The following is a 24,635-nucleotide window of genomic DNA, read 5'->3' on the forward strand; positions in this document are numbered from 1 at the left end:
GTGGTCCCCCTGCTAAGCTACGGCCTCCTTCCCACCTCCTTGTAGTTGGGTTCAGAGAAATCCTCCTGGTCTGGTGTTTCTAGGGTGATGACTGATTCCTTACTGTGTCCTTTTGACTCCTTTTTCTGTCTCTACTGCAGGTCTAACTCGAATGTATACAGTATATTAGGCCCTATCCTTTGTGACATAAGTCATTCAGCATGTTTTAGAAACCCATATGCACGAAAGGTGGCTATATTTCCAACCTGTGATGACCCACAGGCCCCAGAAAGAGCCAGCTAGATGCTCCCACCCCCCATGCTCACCCCCACCCCCTACCCCTGCCTGCTCAGCAGCCCCTTGCAAAGATGCTATGCAACAAGGAAGGTCAGATGCCTGCCGGGATCTTTTCTAAACTCCCACTGAGGTTCCCAACTTCTATTCCAACCATCTTCCTGCTACTGGGATGGTTTTCAGGGGGTTCTCTTAAAAAAACTTTGAGAGTTTTCATTCCAAACACTGCCAGGGTATATTTTCATGGGAGCACAGAACAGAGCCCAAAATGTACCATGTGATCAACTTTGGAAACGCCCGAACTTCCGGTTAGAGTGGTCACTATCCCCCTCACAGGGTCTTCACAGGCCAGTGTGTGGGATGGTTTCTGTCAGCCCCAGTGGATACCGTTCCATATGTCATCAAAGTCAAGGTCATTCCCTTGCTTAGCTGTTTGTATTAACATGAAACATGTATTATTAAAAGAAACAGGTAATGATCGGGGTACTTCAAAGAAATTTTAAATGTCTCTAGAATGTAAAGCAATGTCTCAAACATAAAGCCAACAGCCACCAAAAAGCCTGCTTTGAGAGGCTTTCAGTTGGATGTAGGTGTTCATGGGAAAGCCACTCATAATTCCCATTCAATGTGCACTACCTCATGTCTTCGTTGAAATGGTTTTTTGTAGAAATCAAAAGTTTTGAAGTAGCAAAAAAAAAAAAATTTTTGTAGGTGTAAATTCTCATATAATAATTTTGGAAGAAGACTGCTGTTTGTATCAAAGTTTCCTGACCTACAAAGGAAGGGGCTGAGGTCAAAAGAAGGTAAGAAAGCTGACGGGTGCAGCCCAGCTGATAAGAGTACTTGCCCAGTGGCACAAAGCCCTGGGTTTTACCCCTAGCACAGCATAAAACCAGCACGGTGGTGGAAACCTGTTACTACCAGCAGATGGAGGTGGAAGGAGGTTCATTAGTTCAAGATCACCCTCTGCTATACAGTAAGTTTGAAGCCAGCGTGGGCTACAGAAGACCCTGTCTCAAAAACAACAACCCTATTGACAGCTCATGGCCTGAAATCACCGTGGAAATACATCAACACAGAACTCCATTGCTTCCTCCACTTGTGGGGCTCTACCTGTTACAGAGCTCAGATCTCCACCTCAGCCACAAGCTGTCAAGTCACTAAGCTTGTATGATGTCCTAACAGTGGCCAGTGGCTGTTTGTCTCAGGGCCTCAGAGAAAGGTTTGGAGGTTCGTGTCTGTCTATTCAGTGAAAGCCTTTTAGGTACACCATTCCTCACCTAGAGGGACAGGGCAGCACTCTGGCTACCTCCCCAGAAGGGCCAATGCAGATGCCCTAAAAGGCTACTTTTGTTCCAGCTCCGGATATTTACACGTGGTCTCCAGACCCCAGCCCACTCTTCAGGCCACATGAGGTAGTGCCTGCCGTGCCAGGGCCAGCGACTGAAGCACACAAACCCTGTGCCTGCGCATTCATGTCCCTTTTGAGGGTGGCCGTGTCCACAGGGACAGTCCTACTGAATGATACAGGGAAGCTGTGTGATGTTAAGATACTCAGATTTTAAAGTGGGAAAGGAAGGCCAACGTGGAAAACCAGACAAGATCTAAAACTCAATACATTCAGTTTTGGCCAGAAATTTAAAATCACTTATGACGACTACACACACACACACACACACACACACCCCACACAAAAGACTGGACCAACTAAATACATGGGCTGGGATGTCTTAATTAATGAAAAAAAATTGGTTGTTTTTTTTTTTTTTTTTTTGAGAGAGGATCTTGCTATGACCCCGGACTGTCCTGGAACTTGCTATGTAGACCAGGCTGCCACCATGCCTAGCTTATTTATTGTTTGCCTGTGTTTTCTTTCTTTTTTTTTTTTTTTTGGTTTTTCAAGACAGGGTTTCTCTGTGTAGTCCTGGCTGTCCTGGAACTCACTCTATAGAGTGAGCCTCGAACTCTCAAACTCAGAAATCCGCCTGTCTATGCCTCCCAAGTGCTGGGATTAAAGGCGTGCGCCACCACCACCCGGCTGCCTGTGTTTTCAATAATAATCCTCTGGGGGAGAATGAGCCTGGGCTGGCTCACTGTAGGCAGTCAGGATGCCAGCAAGATCCCAAGAGGCAAGATGGACACTGCCTGAAGAAACGGGAATGCCTCCTCCAAAGGATGCCAAGTAAGCAGCACTTCTCTTAGTGTCCTGAAGACTGACACCTAGGTTTCCTCAGAACACAACTGCACTTGAATTCCAGTTGCTCCTTGTCACCCTGTGTTGTGTGAGGACAGACACATTCCCAAGAAAATTAAAGATGGCCCCAGAGGCCAAACTGTCAACCCCAGGAGGATTCTGGGTGTTTCTGCTGTCATTTGTCATTTTGAGACAGGGTCTTGCTAAGTAGCCTAGGCTGTCTAGAAACTCTATCCTCCTGCCTCAGCCCCAGTGCTAGGATTGCACGCATGTGCCACCATGTCTGGCCTTCCAATGTCAGAATTCTAATCCAGTTCTCAAGGGCCTCTGAATATGTTTGAAATTCAAAAGTGCCCACTGGAGAAAAGGGAACTGTGACCAGATAAATGTCTGGCTGTGTACTGGGGACAGCCATGTGGTTCAAACCATAGGCTGGGGCTTGGGTCAAACGTGCCTCCTGCCACTGGACAGTCTCTCTGGAGTGCTTTCCTCTTCTACAAAGGGAACGGTGGTATTAAGCAGGTATCAGTATGCTCTGTGTGCCACAAAGAGACAAGTTGCATGGCATGTACTCTGCCTTCCTACAGACTGGGAAGTACTTGTACTCAGTCCAGCCAAGAGAGTATGGCTGAGCTCTGGTAGAGGGAGCCCCCAGAAGAGAAGCCACGGAATTGCAATGAGCCCTGGACTACCTCAGTCTTCCACAGAAGACACACTTGGCCTCATTTCCCCTAAGATAGAAATCCAGTGTTCAGACCACAGGATGGCCAAGTGCCTGAAGTGGCAGGTTCTATTACCTCTCTAGAAACACCTGTGGGGACAGCATTCACACACCCTAAAGGAGAAATGGCAATCCTATACCAGAGAGCCACACCCGTAAGCCTGAGGTACGCTGGCATTCTGGGACAGGATGTCAATCTGCTTTGATGTTTAGATTAGAATCGGGACCCAGACTCCAGCACAGTCCCAGTGTCTAAGCTTCCGCACTGCTCATCCGTCCCTTTGGAAGGAGTTATTTCAGAGCAGGCAGGGGAGGTAAGCTTTCTTGCCACCTAAGAGCCACTCCTAAGACCCAGCTGAGCTATGCAGAATGACAAGTGAGCAAACCCTGACCCAGCCATGCACTTGAATCCTGGAGACTTCAGTGAGGTAGGTGGTATCAGCCCCATTTTACAGGTGGGCAAACTGAGGCAGAATGAAATGCAATAGCTCGCTTTTAATAACAACATACAAAATCTGGAGAAAGTCCCAAAGTAGTGCCTACTCCCAGAGACCAAGGAATGGAGCCAGACAGGAGCCATGCTCCTGTGCCTGCACTCCAACCCAGAGGGGCTGAGCTCTACGTACACAGCTGAGTTCTCTGCATCTGGGGCACTAAACCCAACAGCAACAGGAGGCCCAGCTTCCAGTTTACTCCAGTTGGGTAGAGGAGGCCTCAGAGCACACCGCCAGGGTAAGGCTTGGGCTGATAAACCACACAGCCACCTGCACCCACTGAGGACACTGCAGACTCATGAGAAGCCTGCTCTCCTCTCTGCCTAGGGAGCCAGGCTGAAGACAAGACCAGCATGCTGACCAAAGCACGGGGCAAAGGGGACAGCACCAGCCTCGCTCTAAGCTCTGGCCCCAGGGTGGTTCTGCCTACAACCTTCCCGGGAGGATTCCACCCCAGTCCCCATCAGACATCCCTCAGCAGAAGTACCCTCCCTTTCCTTCAGAACAGAATTCTGCATCCCTCCGGAGAGCCGAGATCGAAGCAGGACATCTCGGGGTCGGAGGTGTGTGTGTTGGCGGTGTTCTTTGGATGGAAGCAAAGGCCATTCTGGGGGATCGGAGCCTGTCTGCCCAGCTGGAGGTTGTGACCCATTCTGGAGTTGGGCATAGGGCGAGGTATTCCCAGCCGACAAACAGCTCATGTTCCCTGACCCCCAGCTGGGACCTACTGTGACAAGAACTATGGGAGAACAAGTTGGGACCGACTCTTGAGCTGAAGTTCGTCAGTACTGCATTACAAAATCTTCAACTGGCTTTGTGTAGGATGCGCAGACAGTGGCCTGGCACAGAGCCCCAGCAGGGATACGGGAGCCAAGGTCAAGGTCTAAGAACATTCTGGAAGCTGGCAACCCCTCACGCCCTCTATGATCTCTTGGCATCTCTGGCCCTCTTTGGGAGCAGAAAGCTCTCTGAGATAGGCCAAGGGGGCTGAGCGTGGGCACAGGGTGGGAGCAGAGCCAGCGAGGGAGGACGACGAGGCACTTCAGTTTGGGCTGGTGTTCATGGAGTCGGCCCTGGCCCCGGGAGTCGAGTGGCCCTGCCTGGCTGTAGCTCCGGTGCTGGCTTGTCACAGAAGACCCCGGTTGGCGGTGACAGGTAGGCACTTGGCAGCATTCCCAGGGCCAGGCAGGGCCGGGGCTCCATGCAGGCTCCACACACACTAGGTCATCAAGATGGGTTTCTGCCGTACTTCCAGGATGTCTAGGGTGACAGGAGGGAGGCAGGAGGGGTGAGGACACTCTTGGGAGGAGCCTCAGCTATCACACACACACACACACACACACACACACACTTCTGATAGGACCTCACAGGACGCAGACACCATCACCACCCTACCCTCCCATGCCAGCAATGGAGAAGCACAGGTGCAGAGGCCAAGAAAAACAAGACCCCCAGAGAGACCCCAGAGGCAACACCTAATTGGGACCACTCAGAGGCCAGTGAGGACTACTGGGACACACGTGGAGGGAAGCCACTGGCCATGGAAACTCCATCCTGCTGCTGCCTGCACCGGGGGCTCTGCAGGGCTCTGCTCCTGTGTACCTGTTAAGATCCGATGCAGTGGCAAAGTGACATAGGTCAGGTGTGCATAGAGAAGGAAGTTTCCATCAGCTCTGTTTAGCTTCAGCCAGGACCCGACCAGGGACCGGCCTGTGCCGGACAGGGACCGAGACCGCAGATTGGTGGCATTGTGCAGATCGGCTGAAAAGGAGAGGAGAGGGTCAGTACCCCAGTGTGGGCCAGGGAGCATGGGGAGGTGGCAACAAAACATTGTAACTCCTCTAGACTGATGCCATGCTCACAGATGGTCCTCACCAATGCCCACACCCCCCAGAGCCCTGCTTCCGGGCCTTCAGACCTCCTGTCTGCCAGGGCCCACCTCTACTGGGCCTGGCCAGAGAGCACCCAGGGTTCACCCCAGGGAAGCCTTCCCTCCTCCGTCCACTCAGCGCGCACATGAACTGGCATGTACAGGCTCGTGGTGAGGATGGTGAGGGATGCTGGAAATTCCCCCCAAGAAACTCTCAACTCAGTTCTGAGAGACACCTCTGATCCCCACTTTCCACAGGACTGACAGAATGGCCAGACTGCCCACCAACCCTGCTTCCCTGGTCATGACTGAGGAGTCCTGTCCCACAGCTGCACAACCCACTGTCAGTGAGTGATGCCAACCACTGGGAAGGAAGGTGAGTGGGTGGAAGCAAGGGGGGTGGGCCCAGCGAAGGATCTGTGAGCCTGGTGACCCAAGGGAGACCAGGAGACAGAGGCAACAGAGAAGCTGTGAGGTTTACCCAGGATAGAAGGTTCTAGAATGAGCAAAGCTGGCCCAAGAAGCAGAAGAGGAACAACAGAGCCCCTGAACATGAGGTGGGTGGACAGCCTGAGAACAGGACTCTCAGAGGCAGGCCCCTGGCCCATCTATACACAGCTTAGCCACAGCCCTGGGACCAGCACTCAACACTTGGTGTGTGTGGCTCTCTATGTACCACAGGGTGAGAGAGTGACTGCCAGGACCAGTGACCACACGGGCGAGTGACCACACAGATGAGTGACCACTCGGACCAGTGACCATGTGGATGGGGAGTGTAACCCAGAGCACGGGCCACTCCTCTGCAGGAGCACAAAGGGGAAGGCCAGCACCTCCACCGTCGTCCTCCCGGAAGAACTCCTCGCTGTCGTTGGCAGAGTGTGATTTCTTCATCTCTGCAATGCGGTTCCGTGGCACCTTCCTCTTGAGGGACGGGGAGAAGAAGGCAGGCCGGTTGTTTCGCTCTGGGGTGGGCGGGGTGCTAAAGGAGGTCACCTGGGAACAAGGAGCCCAAGTCACAAGAGTGGCAGGGACAGACTCTGCCGTGAGGCCCCAGTGCCACTTGGATCCCGCCTACAGAGCCAGCCCAAGCAGGAGCATCATCTGTCCTGGCTGAGGGGACGCCGGGCACTGGAAACTAGCCACATGCCCAGCAACCAGTCCTGCCTAAGGCGGGAGCAGGCTGCCAACAACCCTGACACAGAGGCCCCTCTTCCACATCTCAGCACAAAAGAGGGGCTGTTCAAATGCCAGTGGACGGGCTGCTGGTGTGGCTTAAGGACAGCCCTGCCCCCACAGTGGCCCATGATGCATATCTGACATCTGAGCAGAGAGCGCACACAAGCAGGAGCCTTGACTAAGCCTAAAAGCCTAAAGCCACCGGGACGACACCCCAGGCCAACCCCTGGGCCCTTCCCTCTTGCACCCAGCCCCTCTCACGCGTGCCCAGGCTAAGCCGCTCTCTGCCTGTCTCTCTCCTCCCTTCCAAGCACATTCAGTCCCAGCCACCAACAATCTCCACACTCACTGGAGGGTGAGCCAGGCACAGACAGGCACAAGACATAGGTCCCTTGCCCTCAAGGAGCTCACAGTCTGCTGGGGGTGACAGACTCTAGTGACAACCACAGAATGCATGCTGGTCGCTGAGACAGAAAGGGAAGCACAGGACATGGAAGCACATTGGAAGAAGGGACAGACAGCCTGTGAAATCAGAGTAGGCTTCCTGGAGGAGGTTGCCGCTTGAGCTGGGTCTTGAAGGACGAGTAGGAGTTCGCCAGGTGAAGAAGGGGGGGAAGGGCGTTCCAGGCATAGGGAACTTGGCCCATCCCCTCCCTCCTCCCCACGCAAACAAGAATCAGAGCAGCAAGATGAGCTGAGACTGAGACTTCGGGGCCCCATCAGCTTCCCCGTCATAGCTCCGACATCCACCAAAGTCCGGCGGCTGCTGGGCTCCAGACGGTCCTCCCTCAAGTCAGGGAAGTTTTCAAAAGATAAAAAAACAAATACCAGAAACCACAATACACACAGTCTGCATTTCTTGTACACTGGTTACAAGTGACCCCTGAGGACAAGACAAGCAACAGTGCGTACACGGGCTGTGGGTGCGGGTTCTGCATGACCTCACAACTCCAGGGCTCCTCAACCTCTCTGCCATGAAGGGTATGGTTAGGGCCATCCCATCGCCCCTGGCCATTCCCACTTGGCAGATGAGGAAAACTGAGGTGTGGGTGAGTGAGTCTAGGGACTGATCTGTGGGCACTCGGCAGACAGCGCCCAAGTAGTGTCAGCCCGGGCCATATCTGCATATGCACGTCATCATCCGAGTACCCTACAGAACTGCGCACAATCTGGCTGTCACCTGGGCTCTCGGAATCCAAGCTGCCTCTACTCCAAAAGCAAGAGAGCCCTTCCTGAAGTGCTCAACACTTTACAAAACCCCAGCACTTCTTGGTTTTGTTTGGCTTATAAAACACACTAACTGTAAATGATTCCAAAAGAAAGAAAAGGAGGCGCCCAGAAGCTAACACAACCAACAGCCGGTCAGGCACTGTCTGCTTTGCGTCACTTCTCATCAGACGCAGAAGGAACCACTGTAGCTGCCACTTGGGACACCTCACAGGGCCAAGCCCCGTGCAAGGCATTAAGTCATGAGCAGTGCGCCTGGGGCCCCTACATTGCAGGAAGCAGGTTCATGCTTCACGTCTCAATGAGAAATAGAAGCTTAGAGAGAAAGAGACTCGTCCAAGGTGGTCACCTGAGCAGCAGAGCCCGGAATGCGGCCAGCCAGTCTCTGGGACAAGGGCTGACTGATTCACAGACCACTCTGAGTGGCATTGGAACACTGACCCTACAGGCAGAGCCCTTCTCACGCCCGAGCCTGGGGTCTCTCCATGGCCACTGAACTCGGCTCCCCACTAGGCAATGAGAGATTCAGAGAAAGCAAAGCTTGCGGTCCTATGCTGGGCCCTCAGAGCTGCAGCAGGAACAGAATCCGTCCACATGCCCTTGGAAGGCTGCTAACAGACAGGATGCCCTAGACAAATGAGCAGGCCCAAAGCCAGTCATGTGCTTGCTGTTGTCCTTGGGTGACAACACGGGGGTCAGCTTTTCCTTGTCCCTATCTGGCTTATGTGGTCACAGCTGCCCAGCAAATCCATGCAGGCAGGCACCAGGCCCAGATCTTAGTCAATTTCTTCTGCTCTCAGGCCCTAAGATTTGGCCCCAGGCAGCAGCAGCTCAGGGAATCAGCCATGGTTGGGTGTGAACTTGCTGGGTGTCCTCAAACAAGGCACCCCCCTCTCTGAGCCTCAGCCTCCACATCAGCAGTGGAGGTCAGCCAGCTAGGTCTCCCTCACCTGGGGTCTGTGGGGTGAGGGAGCCATCGGAAGTCAACCCAAGGGACAGGAAGCCCCTCCCCCAGCCCTGCAGCCCTTACCCGCTCATGCATGGGCGAAGCTGGGCTTGAATCTTCGGTCCCACAGGGGGATGTGTCCCCAGTAGACACTCGGCTGACTGCCATCTCTGCATGGCCTTTGCCCTGAGGCCCCTTCATGCGCACAAACTCCATGTTGTTGTACTTGTAGAAGCCAAATGACATCTTCTGGGCCATTCGAGCTGCCACACTCACCTATGGCAGGTAGGACATGGCCTCAGTCAGAACCGTGGGACTGACTTCACAGGTCCTCTCTCTTAAGACACAGTATTACCATCTCTGAGGCCATCTTGAGGAGCCTAAGCCACAGGGAACCCAGTGAGCCCAACAGGCAGTCCAGTATGGCATGTGCTCCAGATCCCTGGCCAAGGCTGTATCACTGCCCTTGTACCCATGCTACAGGCCAGGGCCTTAACAACAGGCTGCTGCCCCACCTCAGACCGGACAGCACCGGCTGGAGGAGTGGTCAGAGTACCAAGACTCCCTTTGCGATTAGTCAGTGATTAGTTTGGGGAGTGTCTCCAGTACCAGGCCACAGACAGCAGGGGGCTGGGGGCAAAGGAGAGCCAATGTGCCACTGGCTGGCACCTCACAGGGACACTGGAGGAAGGAGGACTCCCCACCTGCACCTGAGATGGACACAGGTGTCTGGGATGAAAGAGAGAACGTAAGAGAGGCTGTGGGCCCCCAGGAGTGGCTGCAGGAGTAGCAGGTTCCCTGATGTGGGGTGGGCTCATCAACAGAGGCCTTGGGGAGGACGCACAACCCTAGGTGGCCCTGCACTCACGCGGTTGTCATACACCTTCTTGAGCGCCTCGTAGCGGATGGAGCCCTGAAAGATGACACCCTGGAACGTGTTGGTCTTGTCACTGGCCACCAGCTCAACACAGACCATCTCTCCTTCCCCCACTGTCATGTCACTGAACACCTGAGGGCAAGGACGAAGAGATGGAGATGTCAAACGGCAAACGACAGTGCCACCACCCAAACCATACCCTGACCTGGCTGAGGGGGAGGGCACTAATCACCGAGCGTGGGGCAACCTGTAATCCTGGTGCTAGAGAGGCCAGGGCAGAAGGGTCAAGATGTTGAAGTCAGCCTGAGATAGCTAGGGTTAAAAGTCTCAAGACAGAGAGCTGGGAAGAAAAAGAGGAGGAAGAGATCGGGGAGGAGAAAGGGGACCACATACAGACAAGGACACAGAGAAGAAGTCAGGCACCGGCCCACAGTCACCCACTGTCCACCACCCCACCCTCCACCCTTGCCACAGGTAGGAACAGCCTCATGGTAGGGCAGGGCGTGTAGTAGCCGGGAGCTGGGACTGGAGGAAGAGACGCCGCCCCACACGGAGCCACTGGCTAGACCCTCATCTGACTTCCTAATGTCGTTCAAGCTACAAGGACTATGGGGACACTTGAGCTCCTTCACCACGGCCCAGTCAAGCCCACCTTGTTCCGACTTGGCTGTCCAAAACTAATGTAACTGCCTTCCTGGGATAACACCAACTAGACACAGGCAGTGTGACTACATCCTGCTGCCTTTCTGAGCTGTGTTCCAGTATCTGACACCCAGGTGTAAGCTTCAAGGTGAGAGACTCAGAGCAAACAAACGTGCAGTGTGAGCCCAGGGGACCACCTCACGTCCTGAGCCTCAGGTATTTCCAGACACCACACCTGTGGGGGCCCTGAGAACCATGCCTGCCCACATTCATGGGACTTCCAAGAACAATGGCTGTCTCTGGGCAAGCACCAGGATCCCCAGCATGCATACACACTACACACCCACACACATATCACATACCTACACACACACCACACACACATATATACTCGTATCACATACACCACACATACATACACAACACACACACCACATCAGCCTTGGCTGAGAAGCCTGGCATCAGTGAATTAGTCAGTCCCACTCACTAGGTCATCAACTCTGACACCTAAGTAGGTCACAAGGTCATGACACTCACTGGACAGATGAGTAAACCTAGGCTTAGAGCAAGCACACGCTTGTCCATGTCAATCACTGAAGTGGGGAGCCCCACGGGCTGTCATCCAGATTCTTCCCTGTTCCCAATGCCTATGTCTCCCAGGAGGCTTTGTAGGTCCTCAGCCTGGGCCCAAGAGGAGAGGAAGGGGAGAGCAGCCCGTGGTGAGCACTCACCTCCTCAAAGCTGTCAATCATGAAGAAGATGTTGGGGTAGCTCATCTTGGACTCTTCCCCTTTGCTGTCCATGGGGTGTTTGCTGGGGGAGGCAAACACTTGCTAAAAGAAAGCAGACAGAAGGCTTGAGAAGCTGGCCTGGATGGAGGCCTAGAGCTACCACAGAAACGGGCCAGGGGCCCTCAGTGCTCAATCAGTCCAAAACCAAGGATGCACTCGCTCTACAGGAGCCATGAGGGGAGCTGGGCGCACATACTCACAGGACCGAAACCCTTATAGAGTCAACCCTCACTTTGGGGTGGGAAAGCAGGATGTCTTTATAGAATAGGTGGCAGGTCACTGGAGCATCTGGACCACCAGCAGGAGGTAGGGGCTCACCTGGGATTTCTTCCTATGGATGTGGATGTCACCCCCGTCGGCACGCGTGCACACCGCGCAGGTCACCATGTAGTCCAGCTGGAAGGAAACGCTGTCAGTGGGGGCCGATGGGGACTGCCGTCTCCCGGTCCCATGAGCAGCCCTCATCACCCATGCCATACCTTCTGCAGGATGAGGTTCAGGCAGACGCTCTCCTCCCAGTCGATGTCAGGGTCTCCCAGGCCCGGAAGCTTCTTAGAGTCTCTCCGGTACACTTCCACCTCCACCTCAGGCTCAGCCTCAGCCTGTGGCACAGGACACAAGTGAGACTCTAGGGGCCTCCTGCTCCCTGATCACTCCACCAGGATGACACACACACCCCGTCCCTAGAATCGTCTCTCTTTTCCTTGGAACCCTAGTTGTCTAATCTGTACGATAGAAAAAGCATTTTCCTCTCAAAGTTGTGAAAATTAAGACCATATTTCCCAAGTTCCCAATGATAGTCATGTCTGCTGAGCTCACAGTGAGCAGGAGAAACTAGTCTACATGTTTTACAAACGATTAACCTTTTATCTGCAAGGAAGGCACCATTAATCCCTTTGTAACTGATGAGGGTCAAACAAGCTACAAACCACATACTACTCACTCATCAAAGAGAGACCAGAGCCCCATCTACCCCTACTCCAGGCAGGATCGGCATTAAGAAGTCAGAAGCAGCCTGTCCTGTAAGGGTCCTGAGCCCAGGGTCCTAACTAGGCCCAGGAGGGATCCTGCAGGTTCTACTCTAAGAGGCAACAGTCACCTCCTGCTGGGCATCTGGGGCCACCTGCAGGGACACGGACCTGTGTGTGTGTCTATGTGTGTGCGTGAGTCTGTACCTAAGGAAGAGCTGGGATCCACACAGAGATGCCTCAGCAAGATAGGATATACCACAGGGGTGGGACTCCTACCCTCCACTGTCTGTTTCTGTGGGAGTCACCCAAACTCAGTTGGGAGCCACCACGCTGCCTGCCTTGGTCACACTCCACCTCTCCGATTGGTTGCTCCACGCCTAACACGCATCTTGTTTACTCCCGCAGGAGAGCCCTCACAGGCTCAGCTATCTGCTCCTGGCTCAATGCAGGGTGGGGAATGCCTAGGGCACAACTGCAGCCTGTGGTAGGTAGGTCAGCAGGGTAGCCATAGGTGGCTCCATGTAGTACCAAAATACACAGGGAACTGCTCAGACACCCACACACAGGTGTGCAGGTGGGTGGCGTGTACACTCGGAAACAGCACACAGCAGCCAGACTGACAAAGCACAGCCGTCTATGTCAACAGGCACCATACCAAATAAATGACTGAAACGCAGTTGGAAGACACACTGCAGCTCTGCATGTTGGCTCAGACGGGGATGACCCACCTGATGCTACAGGCCAAGGCCCCTTGACCACACTGGTCAGGCTGGGTCTCTGGGTCTGAGGGCTGGTGACCCCAATACTCAGACAAAAGGCCACCAACCTGGGCACCTTTGCATGTATATCACAATCAAGAAAAGCTACCAGCTGAGTGTGGTGGCCCACACCTTTAATCCTAGGACTCAGGAGACAGAGGCCGTCAGATCTCTGAGTTTGAGACCAACCTGGTCTACTTGGAGTTCCAGGACAGCCAGGGCTACGCAGTGAGATTCTGACTCATGCACAAAAGAAAGCTACCAAAGAAGAAAACAGGAGACTAGATGGTGTGGGACCAGCCAAGGACCCTCATGGCTCCTGAGTTCCGGTTTTCCAAGTGGGTTTGGTGCAATCTGTACCCCAGGACTGCTGAAGGTGTCAATAGGAGGCCACCAACATAGACGAGGACACAAACTGATGCCAGTGTCCACAACACCAAGGCAAAATGGGCTTCTGAGAACAGGGAGTGTTTTTGTCCAGGGGTGGCATGAGGAGATGGTGCAGAGAATCCAGGACACAGTGGTGAAACCAGGTCTAGATGCCCAAGGTGATTCTGGAGCAGGGCATGGGAACTCCAGCACTCCGTGCCCACCCACACTGCAGTTCTGGCTCTGCCCACCCACCCTCCTCTGCTAGGCAAGGAGCCTAGAGGGTTGCCATGACAACCAGTACTAGCAGGATGGGAAAGGGTAGGAGGCGGTCTGTGCTGCAGAACACTCCTAGTGCGCAGACGCTAGAGTCCACATCTCAGCAGCCCTGGGATCTTGATTCTTGGTGGGTTGGGGTTCTTGGCTGCACCTCCACTCTGCCCCCTTCAGGACATACTGTAGACTGCCGGGCTGGAAAATATGTCCAGTATGGGTGGGCGTGAGCTTTGCCTGATCCCAGGCCTGACTCTCCAGGTCCTGTACCAGATATCATCCAGTCCCCCAGGATCCATTCAGAAGTGCGGGAGGCCAACCAGCCATAAATAGGATGGGAGGTGGAGAAAGGAGGGGTCCCCACTTCCCAACACCTATGTAAAGCCATCTGAGCAGAAAGACTAGTTATTCTTGGTCTCAGTCCATTGACGCTTGATAACCTTTCTCCTGTCACTTATCACTCTGAGGTCACGGTGCTCTGCTGGCACTGTCACAAACTGTTACTCACTCAAGTTATAGCCTGGGTCAAATGAGCCAGGTGTCCCTCCCCCACCATGCAAGTCCTATACCCGTTCCAAGGTATATCTTCAGTGCGGGTGTCCTACAACCCTGTATACAGATGCCACCTCTTTCGTCGTCCCCACTATATGATGCTGTCTGTCTGCCCAGTAAGGACTTCCCAAAGACAGTGGCCAGCCTGAGTCATGTCTGTGTCCGTGTTGGGGAAAGAGCCATTTCCATGTGGCTGTTACTCAGTGCTCCTGTTAGGTTCACACTGGCTCCACTGAACTCAACACCCACTAAATGTTGATAAGTGCCTCAACACAGCCCCAGGGCCCTGCCGCTGTACTCCTCCAGGTGGGCCCAGGCTGCATCTCCCAAGGAGCGCTCCTGCTGCACTTCTCTTCCACCCAGATGCTATCACCTATGTGTCTCGTTCCCCTCCAGCCAGCCACACAGTACACACAAGCCTGTCCCCCACATCCTGATCTCTCCCAGATCTGCCACACAGGATCCACCCTAAAGACAGTGACTCATGTGACTCTGTCCTGAGACTGACAGGATGGAGCCTCTGGAGCCAGAGGTGAGGTCCACAGTCCTGCTGCTCCAGGGGCCTTCATCCTGAGTTAAACATCGGGTGAACGCAGCGGTCACACCCATCACACAGAGCACACTACTTCACCAGCACACAGAGGCTCCCTGGCACCCATCCCTCCCTGCTAACGTCACCTCTGGTCACATCAACCCCAAACAGCCCATCCTCCATGTATCTAACAGGGGCTCAGCCCTTACAGACCATCTGTTCCGAGTCTCAGAGATATCTGAGTCTGGGCCACAGCTGTAATACTGATCAAGGAGAGTAGCTGGACTGGAACTGCATTTCAGACAGGAAGGGTGTAGGAGGCAGGACTGACGAGCCCAAGGCTAGCCTCCCTCTTGAGAAGGTTCCTGCCTCTCATTGGTACCACTAGCAAGAGCTGGACCCACCAATCAGGCCTCAGCTTTAGCTCTCCCACAGAGCATCTCCTGCTCTGCCCACTGCCTGTCACTCCTGGGCCCTGGTACAGCATCATCCGCCTCTCCAGGTCTCACACTCCTCTGGCTCTTCTCCCTGGCCAGTGGTCCATGGGCTCCTGCTGGCCCCTCCCACGTTAGCCCAGCAAACAAAGCGTTAAAGGCCTCCTTTGCAGCAAGCATCCAGGTGTGTCCACTCACAACAAATGCATTCTGTAGATGTGCAGCTGTGTGGCAGGAAGGGCTCCCAGGACTCGTGTGTGTGTGCCATAACTAAGAGGCCTTGGAACCTGGGTCTCAGGGCTCTTGGGGAGCATAGCCACAGACAGGCTGTAAGTCCCAGACGTCTCACAGCTGAGCACTCTGTCCTTGAAGGTAAACAAAGTGTCCCCATGTCTAACATGTGGACCACTTAAACATTCTATAAGACACTAAAACTTCTGAAAAGTGAACACATGCAAAAATCTGTCTCAAGAACTCCACACACGACCACATGAAGTGCCCTGGGTGACTCGCTTCACCTCTCAGTCCCTTTCCTCATCTGTCTAGCTGACCGGTTGCTGGGAGTTCCAGAGACTAAGCAGAGGCCTGAGTGATTCCCTAGTTTATAGTAAAAGCCAGAGAAGGGCAGTCATCGCCAGCATCACCAATCCTACCATCCACCCACGTCCCTGCCCACTCTGGGGAGTGCCCTGGACTTGGGGATCAAAGCCCTGACCCTCCATTCACTCACTCGCTGTAAGAGGCTGGCCACAACAGCAGAGCCTGGAGCTTCTGTTTCCTCAAAGCCACAACCACTGCCTTTTGGGGTCATGGCAAAGACAAAAGTGCTGGCTGCTCAGTTCTGGTTTTCCCCTGAAGCTTGAATGCTGCAGGAGGGAAGGAGGCCCTGTGGGAGGTTCAGGGCACAGGTGTGGTACAGGATTGTGGGGGAGGGGAGGCAGGGGAGAGGGGTCACCCACCTTCCTTCCATCGACAGTGCTCTCACTGGCTGGGTAGGCTCGCTTCCTGCGCACGTAGAAAAGCATGTCGTCCTGCCGGGGAGCCAGCTTCTCCATGAAGTAGGTGGAGAACATCCAGGTCCAGAAGGCGATGCGGTCATCCTTGAAGCAACCTACAGGACAGAGCCAGAGGAGTGAGAGGGGGCCCTGTTGGCCCTGGCTCTGACCTTGGCCAAGTCTGGTCCTCCCCACCTGCATTTCTGGTCAGAGATTTGACAGGGCTGGGATGTGCTACCCCTTCTCCCTTGGTGCCTCCCACCCCCACCCATGAACATCACAGAGGCTGGGGATGCCTTTCTAGAGTAGGACTCCACCCAGCGGCAGCCTGAGAGCCAGGGCTACCAGGCTCCCAGCAGCTGAGCTGACTTCATCCAGGGGATGAATCAGCAGCTCCTGGGGAAAAGGAAAATCTAGGAGCTGTGAGGACATCACTGGCTGGCTGGCTAGGCTGCAAGGAGAAAGGCTTTGCTGGGGAAATCTTCACCGCAGACATCCCTAGCCCTCCCCCTCAGGCTGCGGCAATCCCAAGGAGAACCCGACTTAAAGGGCCAGCAGGCGGATCTTAGCTGCAGGCAGGAAGGCCCTGAGAGGATGCCAGATTGATTCCCATTTGATTACTTCAAACTTTTTATTTAAAATGGTATTTCTGCATGATGAATAAAATGTGAATTCGTTTTCTGTACCAGAAAGAAGGGGAACCCCCCCCCCACACACACACACTAGTTTTGGTAAGGAAAATCTGGGTTTCCTCTTCAGAGGCCAAGTGGCTAAGCTCCTGAGCCACAGGCTCCCTTCAGCTACAGGAAGATGAATGGCTCCCAGCTGGAATAGCCAGCGCCTGGCACAAAGCAGGTCAGCAAACATGGACTTCCTCCCTAGCCCTCCCACCTGTCTAGATCAGTGGTTCTTAACCTGTGGGTCACAACCCCTTTGAGGGCTGAAAAACCTTTTCCCAGGAGTCTCCTAGACCATTGGAAAACACAGATTTAAAATATCATGATTTAAAACAGTAGCAAATTACAGTTACGAAGTAGAAACAAGAATAATACGGTTGGCGTCACCGCAGCATGAGGACCGTATTAAAGGGCCACAGCGTCAGGAAGGCTGAGAGCCGCTGCCCTAGATGGATTATCACCCTGTGCTGCTCAACTCCTTAAACTCCCGAGTTTCCTTCTTTCTCCATTTCCCAGGAACCATAGAGACTTAGCCCTACTGCCTTGCTTCTGAAGGGAAGATCTACCTGGTAGGACACCCTCCACCTCCTCAGAGGTAGTCACCTCCTCAGAGGTAGTCACCTCCTCAGAGGTAGTCACCTCCTCAGAGGTAGTCACCTCCTCAGAGGTAGTCACCTCCTCAGAGGTAGTCAGTGGCCAGACCAGGGGCTGATGGGAAGCAGAAGGCGCCAGCCACACCACAGAGCCTCTGCCTTCTGGCAGCAGTGTGTGGTCCACCCACTCCTGCCTGGCGGGACGCATGGTCAGCAGGAGGGGTCAGAGTCAGGATGAGGGGCAGTACTCCTTGCCAGCCTCCAGTGAAGGTGGGGGCAGGCTCACAGCACAGAGTAGGCACATCCACCAGCACTGGAAATTCCTGCCACCCTTTGGCATCCTGCAATGTCCAACTATGTACACACTGTGAGATAAAGCAAAAACTTCTCTGGCCTGCCTGACAAGCAGGGACCTGTGACTTTCATCCTGGCCATGTCTCAGCCATGCAGTTCACAAGTGTTAGTCACAGAGGAAAGCACTGCCCTTCCTCTTGAATACACACTGCTGTGCGACTTGAGGGATGAGACTTAAGGCTAGGCACTTGCTGAGCATGGGCAAGGTAAGGGGCTCCATCCCCAAAACCACAAAGGGCCACCTGGCAGCGGCTTCTAGGGCATCCAGCCAATTCAAACCATCAACAAGACCATGGCAAAGACCTTAACTACAAAAGAGTTAGGCAAAGAACCCGTGCGGACTGTTAGAGTAAATCCTGTCACTCAAATGTCCCCACCTCATTTTACAGAACAGGCTCAAGGATGTGCCCAAGGTCCCAGAGCTGGAGACTCATCTTCCAGACAGCCACACTCAGGCCTTGGAAACCCTGTGCTTAGCAACTGGTTGAAAAGGAACCGGCCACAGATGATGAGTGGGCAGACTGCTGGCAGGTCCAGGGCACCAGCAGCAGAAGCTGGAAAGGCCTTTATTCAGGGAAGGGACTGGCAGGGGCCAGGCAGGTCCCATCATCCCTATTCCACATACTTCAACAGTGGAGCTGAAGCAATGGCTCTTCAGAGGACTGGGGTTTGACCCACAAGAATCAGCTAACCATCCAACTCCAGGGGACCCAGCGCCCTCTTCTGGCCTCTGTGGGCACCTGCATTCCCATGCACAAACACACAACTGAAAATCATGAAAGAAATCTTTAAACCTAACCTTTATTTATGATGTCGGGTCCCTGGGTCCCTTTTTCTACCCTTCTGTATTACTCGTCTTTTTCTTAACTCTTATTTATTTGTATGTGTATTTATTTATGTGTATGAGCACGTGTCTATCATGCTGGGGTGTGTGTGGGAGCCGGCTCTCTTCTTTCACTGTGTGGGCTCTGGGGGTGGGGGAGGGAACCACTCAGGCCACCAGGCTTTGACAGCAAGTGTCCTGATGCACTCAGGCATCTCCCCACCCTACTTGTCTCTTTAATGGGGAACCCTCCTATCTCACCCCTCAAGTGCTGGGGATTAGCAATGTGAGCCAGCATGCCTGGCCTAAATGGCATTTTTATTTTATTCTATTTGTTATGCCTGGTGTGCCTGGTGCCCAGAGAAGCCAGAGAGGATATCAGATCCTTTGGACTAAAGTTATAGCCATCTCTGAGCCACCACATGGGGTCTGGGACTTGAACTCGGGTCCTCTGTAAGCGCTGCTTGTGTTCTTACTGGTTGAACCATTTCTCCAGTCTCCTGAATGGTATTTTTAAAGGAACAAATTTGCCTTCTTAGAAATGTCAGATGCTAGTCAGGGCTAGCGTGGTGGTGCACGCCTTTAATTCCAGCACTTAGGAGGCAGAGGCAGGCGGATTTCTGAGTTCAAGGCCAGCCTGGTCTACAGAGTGAGTTCCAGGATAGCCAGGGCTCCAGGGCTACACAGAGAAACCCTGTCTCGAAAAAAACAAAAGACAGACAGACAGACAGAGAGAGAGAGAGAGAGAGAGAGAGAGAGAGAGAGAGAGAGATTGAGAGAGAGAGAGAGAGAAAGAGAGAGAGAGATATCAGATGCTTATAAAGCTGTCTTGACTCAGTCCTGTCAGCCTACATTCAACTAGCAAATGAGGTGACTGTCTGTCACAGAGAGGCTAGTACACACATGTTCACAGGGAGCTTTCCTAAAAGCCCCAGAGTGGAAGCCAGGAAAGTACACACCACACAGCCAAGCCAGCCAGTGACTTACAACCACTCATAGCACCGGAGGCATCAGAAGGATCAGAATTACCATGTACACAAGTCAGGCTCACAAGACTAGATTCTGTGTGATTAAATTCACATGGCATTTCAGAAAAAGAAAAAAAAAGTGAAGAAAAGCAGGTGATGCTGGTGACACTGGGTGTGACCATGACACTTGTGACCCCAGAACTCCAGAGTTCAAGGCCATCTGGGTTATAAGAGACCTCACCTCATCTCAACAAACAAACAAACAAACAAAACACAGAGGTGGTTGTCTTAAAGATAAAGCACTGGGGCTGGACAGATGCTCAGGTAGAGCTGGCTGCTCTTGCAGCAGACCTGGATTCAGTTCCCAGCGGCCACCTACCATCTGTAACTCCATTCCAAGGGCTCCAGTGCCCACCGTGGGGATCTAGCCTCTCTGGCCACTGCCCACGCATGGTGCACTTATATGCATGCAGGCAGAATACTCGTACAGGAAAAAAAAAAGATGAGTAAACCTGAAAATAGCAAACCAAAACAAAAAGTAACAGAAATAGACTGCGCCCTGTGCTGCTAATGAGAGCAAACCATCGAGCAGCTTCCAGGAGGCTGGGAGGATTCTGCAATTATTGCACTTGCCAATAATTAGGTGAATTACGGTATGTCTACTACACCAAATGTCTGTTGACTACTTGATTATTAGTTTACTCAGAGTTCTAGGAACCAAACCCAGGGGCCTCACTTGTGCTAAGCAAGCATTCTATTTCAAATCCACATCCACAGTCACGCCACCTTGTAAAGGCTGTGAAGGCTACATACAGACACAGGAACATGCAGTCCCGGGTAAAAAGACCAAACTCTTGTAGTCATGCCGACTGCATCACGAACCACAGGGAAACAGGAGAAGCAGAGACAAAATACCGGGGCAGCTGACCTTCACAGGCCACTGGTCACCCCTGGCCAGTGCTGGCCAGCCTCTCTCTCTGCCTGTCTTCCTTCTCCACAAACTACCTTTTGCCATAAATCTATGGCCTGGTGTCACAAGCATGGTAGGCACGCAGGAGAGGGAGAGAGCCCTCTTCCCAGAGAAGGAAAGACAGACACAGAGATGTCTTCCATGCCCACAGCTGGGCATGACAGTTCTGACATAGAATTTCTAACTCCTGGGGACACAGAACAATGCAGGCGTTGAAATCCTACAACATGGATCCTTCTCCCAACTGTCCCACACACAGACTGTTCCTGTAACCTCCCACATTCCCAGAACCAGGGTGAGGTCTGGGGTAAAATTCCTTACTAGGCTGTGATGCTCCTCCCTCTACATGGGGCAAGTGAAGAACTTGGGTGCAGATGTTCTGCGTGCCTCTCTGGACAGCCAGAATGAGGTCACTGAGTCACGGCCTCACAGTATCCTTTGGTCCTGCGATACAGTGACTGAGTTAACACACGAAGCAACTGAATTTTATTGGCCTGCTATTTCTTCCTCCCATAGGAAAGCCCTTCTCCCTTCTTTTCCCCATGCCTGTCCAGCAAGAAATCCCTTAAGTCAAAGCCTGGGAGCCATCAGTCTAGCATAGACCTTCCTAGTCCCCAGAACCTTATTTGTTTCTGTCCTGCAGTCATGGGTACAGGTTCCAGTGAGTTCAGTGAACCCAAGCCTCAGGGTAGCAAACACAGCCTGAGCTGAGAACCATGCTCTAGGACAGCACCGCGGACAGCTCCCAGTTGCCCCAGTTCCACACTGGGGTCGTGAGAGGCAGCAAGGAGTCAGTTTTCCTTGCTTCTGGGGACATACAGGGGCAGGCAGGCTAGGACCAAGAGGGTGACTCTGGTCACACTGTCACCAAGCAATCAATTCACAACCTGTTTTATGATGAGATCTGCCTAAGGCATTTTATTTAATGAGTGCCTGCCTCACTAGTATCAGACGTATTCATGCCCAAACATAGAACATAGCCCTGAGAACCGGACCTCTCTGACCTGTGAGGGAATTCTGATATCTATCTGTGATGCTGTGGAGACCAACAACCCCTCAGACAGATCTGCTGTTTACCATCTGAGGACACAGGAGCCGAGCGTCTGCCACCTTGTTCACTCCCAGCTGGAAATCTGTCTGTCAGGAGACAGCTTTCACCACTGTGCAATGTCTGCCATCGTGAAGGTACTGATGTGGGGCGACAAGCAACAGACTCACTAAATAGAACCCATGAATAATTAGGTAAGAACAGACTCAAGCTAAAGGAGGAAATGGAGGCTGGAAACTTGCTTAGAAATTATTAGGCTACACCAAAGTAAAATTTACCTAAAGGAGCATCTGCCAGGTGGTTTAGAGAAGACGGCCTGGCCGGTAATGCTAATTAAGCTCTGTGCCTTGTATCTGGAAGAGTGTAACTCTGCCAGGCAGGCAGGACAGCCCTGGTAATAACAGCCCAGGAAAAGCAGCCCTGGTCTGTCTCAGGATAACTATGTCTGGATTTCTACATTGCACCATCTCCCCCATTTGTCCAGACAACCAGACCTTGGAGCTTCTGTCTCTGTGGAGTATGGGTAACTGCTTGAAGTGTAACTTGGGGCCATGCTCCTGTGTAAGCAAGGATTTCTGTTCAGAACTGACCGGTTCCCTTCTATGCATTAGCCAGAACAGGTCGCTTGCAGAGTTCTTTCTTTATTAATATCTGTGTGCTTGATCTCTCACTGGGAAGGTGTAAATATATTATAGCATAATAGTTGGATCCAAATGGGGCTGTGGACCACTTGTTCTTTCTGCCCAGCGATTTCTGATTCTCCTGAACTGATGGGTCTTCTACAGGTGGAGAGAGGGCACGCATTGGGGTAAGCACCAGGCCTGGGCCTCCCTGACCCTACTGTTCTCTCTCTGTCTCTGTAGCAGAAGGCTCTCTGCCTCACTGTGAATCTGAGAGATAGTCTGCCAACTCCATCCTGGGTTCAGGCTCCATCTTAGAACTCCAGTTAACCACCAAGCCTGCACCTAGCACTAGTCTCCAGGTCACTCCCTAACAACCACCAATCAGGAGGAAAGCAGAAGTCACAGTTCTAAGCCAATCATTTTAAAGGGCAACAGATTCCATAAAACCCCCCAATGGAATGTGTGCTGAGCTAGAAACCCCCTCGATTGTTTGCTTGAACCTGGGCTCAGGCTTCGCCCTCCCGTTCTGCTGCGTCAGTGACAGCTGTGAGCCCAAGCTCACACCTGAATAAAGACCCGAGTGTGACTGAATCGGAGTCGGCTCCTGGGTGGTCTTTTGGGGTTCTCGAATGCTTCCTGAATGGGCACAACACATGACAAGTGAAGTGACTGACAGCAGCAGCAGCTCCACAGTATGTAGCTGAGAAGGGGACGATGACAGGGTGTGTGTGTCCTGCCCCCTACAATTCATAGACCACTGCCACCTTATTACCACTTCAGAACCCCTGTCAACCTCAGGAGGAAAACCTCAGCATAGTGTGAAAGCAGTCGTGTGTGTGTGTGTGTGTGTGTGTGTGTGTGTGGTCAAATTTAGGGCTACACACACACTGTCACACACTATGTGTATATATATATATGTGCGTGTGTGTATGTGTATATATATATGTATATGAATGTATGTATGTGTGTATATACACACACACATGAACATTTTACACACACACACACACACACACACACACACACACACACACACACACTGGGGTCACAGGAATTGAAGCAGAGTCTCTCACCGGAGCCTGGTTGTCCTGAAATTTGCTATATAGACCAGACTGGCCTTGAACTCACAGAGATCAGGCTGCTTCCTCCTCCGGAGTGGTAAGACTAAAGGCATGTGCCACTTGGCCAGCGCTTTTCTTTTTACTGAGACAGCGTCTTATACGGGCCAGGCTGGCTTTCCCATTGCTATGACTCGAGAACAGAAATTACCTTCAACTTCCTCTACCTGACAAGTGTGGACAAGATAGGCGTATGGCACCACATCAGGTTTGTGCAGTGCTGGGCATCAAACTTAGGGCTTCATGCACGCTACAGAAACACTCCCAGCCCTAAACCTGCCTCTTTTTTTTCAACACAGGACCTCAGAAATTGGTGGTTTGATGGTAGACTGAAGAGCCAAAGCTCAAACCCAGCCCCTCAAAACAGAACTTGCTTTTTCCAATATCCCGAAAAGAGACATGCACAGAGCCAGATTCTGCTAGCACAGAGCTTTTCAGCCTTCCTAACACTGCGACCCTTAAATACAGCTCCTCATGTTGTGGTGATCCCACCAACCATAAAATTACCTGTGTTGCTACTTCTCAACTGTAATTTTGCTATCGTTATGAGAATCATAATGTAAATATCTGTTTTCTGATGATCTTAGGTGGCCTTGTTCGACCCCCAAAGGTGTTGCAACCCAGAGGCTGAGAACCACTCTTCTAGCTGATAAATCAGGAACCTAAGGAGTTCCTGAGGTCACCTTTTAAACAGCTGACTCCCCCTACCCTCTGAGCTCTCAAGAACAGATCTGCCCTCCCTGCTACTGTGGGTGCCCACAGCAGGCTCTGAACTCGAAAGTGCTCAGAGCTTCAGGGAATATACACAATCATGGGGGCAGTCTACTTCCTGTGCCAGGGTCTGTGGGTCCACTTCCCTCCAGAAGGCCAATTCTACAGACGACAACTATTTTCCACAGAGATGATCCCTCAAACTATACTTACTGAAAAGGAAGGGAAGAGGCTACCTTCAGACGCTTTTCATGTGCTGCCAGTCTCAGTTCAGAGTTAAGGCAGCCTCTGTGGAACCAGTTAAAATAGACTTGGTCCATGTCGCCTGCTGCCTGTTTGTGTAAGTGACTCAACCTTTCAGCTTCTCCATCAGCAAGATTAAGAGAAGGACGTCTATTCCCGAAATTGCCACAGAGACTGCACGAGATGTTCGAGGTACTGAACAGGCACCCAGGAAACCACCTGGGTCAAGGACTGCCATGTTGCTGTATTAGCTAGAGACTCACCTATCACCTCACAAGTAACACCAGCTTCTCGCATGTTACTAGAGCCCACAAAACTTGCACATGCTTCGGAAGAGGACCACTGTTCAAGGCAATACAACTGGGCACACTCAGTAAAAGCACCAGCCAATCACAGTCACACACCTGGGCAC

General features: G+C 52.6%; 1 protein-coding gene across 3 annotated transcripts in view; it reads right to left on the reverse strand.

The window, feature by feature from the left end:
* Positions 1-3,663: 3,663 nt before the first annotated feature.
* Kiaa0930 (KIAA0930 ortholog) overlaps positions 3,664-24,635 on the reverse strand; it is a 39,462-nt gene continuing 18,490 nt past the window's right edge. The window contains exons 2-10 of one of the 3 annotated variants that reach the window (XM_028788783.1): positions 16,060-16,211; positions 11,691-11,813; positions 11,530-11,607; positions 11,152-11,253; positions 9,770-9,910; positions 8,986-9,177; positions 6,383-6,545; positions 5,285-5,443; positions 3,664-4,942 (exon numbers count right to left, since the gene is read on the reverse strand). In XM_028788783.1, coding sequence (XP_028644616.1) covers positions 4,902-4,942; positions 5,285-5,443; positions 6,383-6,545; positions 8,986-9,177; positions 9,770-9,910; positions 11,152-11,253; positions 11,530-11,607; positions 11,691-11,813; positions 16,060-16,211 — 1,151 coding nt within the window. In that variant the 3' untranslated portion in view covers positions 3,664-4,901. The other 2 variants (XM_028788782.1, XM_028788784.1) reach the window with 2 other exon arrangements.

This window comes from Grammomys surdaster, unplaced genomic scaffold (assembly GCF_004785775.1).
Source record: "Grammomys surdaster isolate TR1022 unplaced genomic scaffold, NIH_TR_1.0 125767, whole genome shotgun sequence".
In the NCBI taxonomy this organism is placed as follows: domain Eukaryota; kingdom Metazoa; phylum Chordata; class Mammalia; order Rodentia; family Muridae; genus Grammomys; species Grammomys surdaster.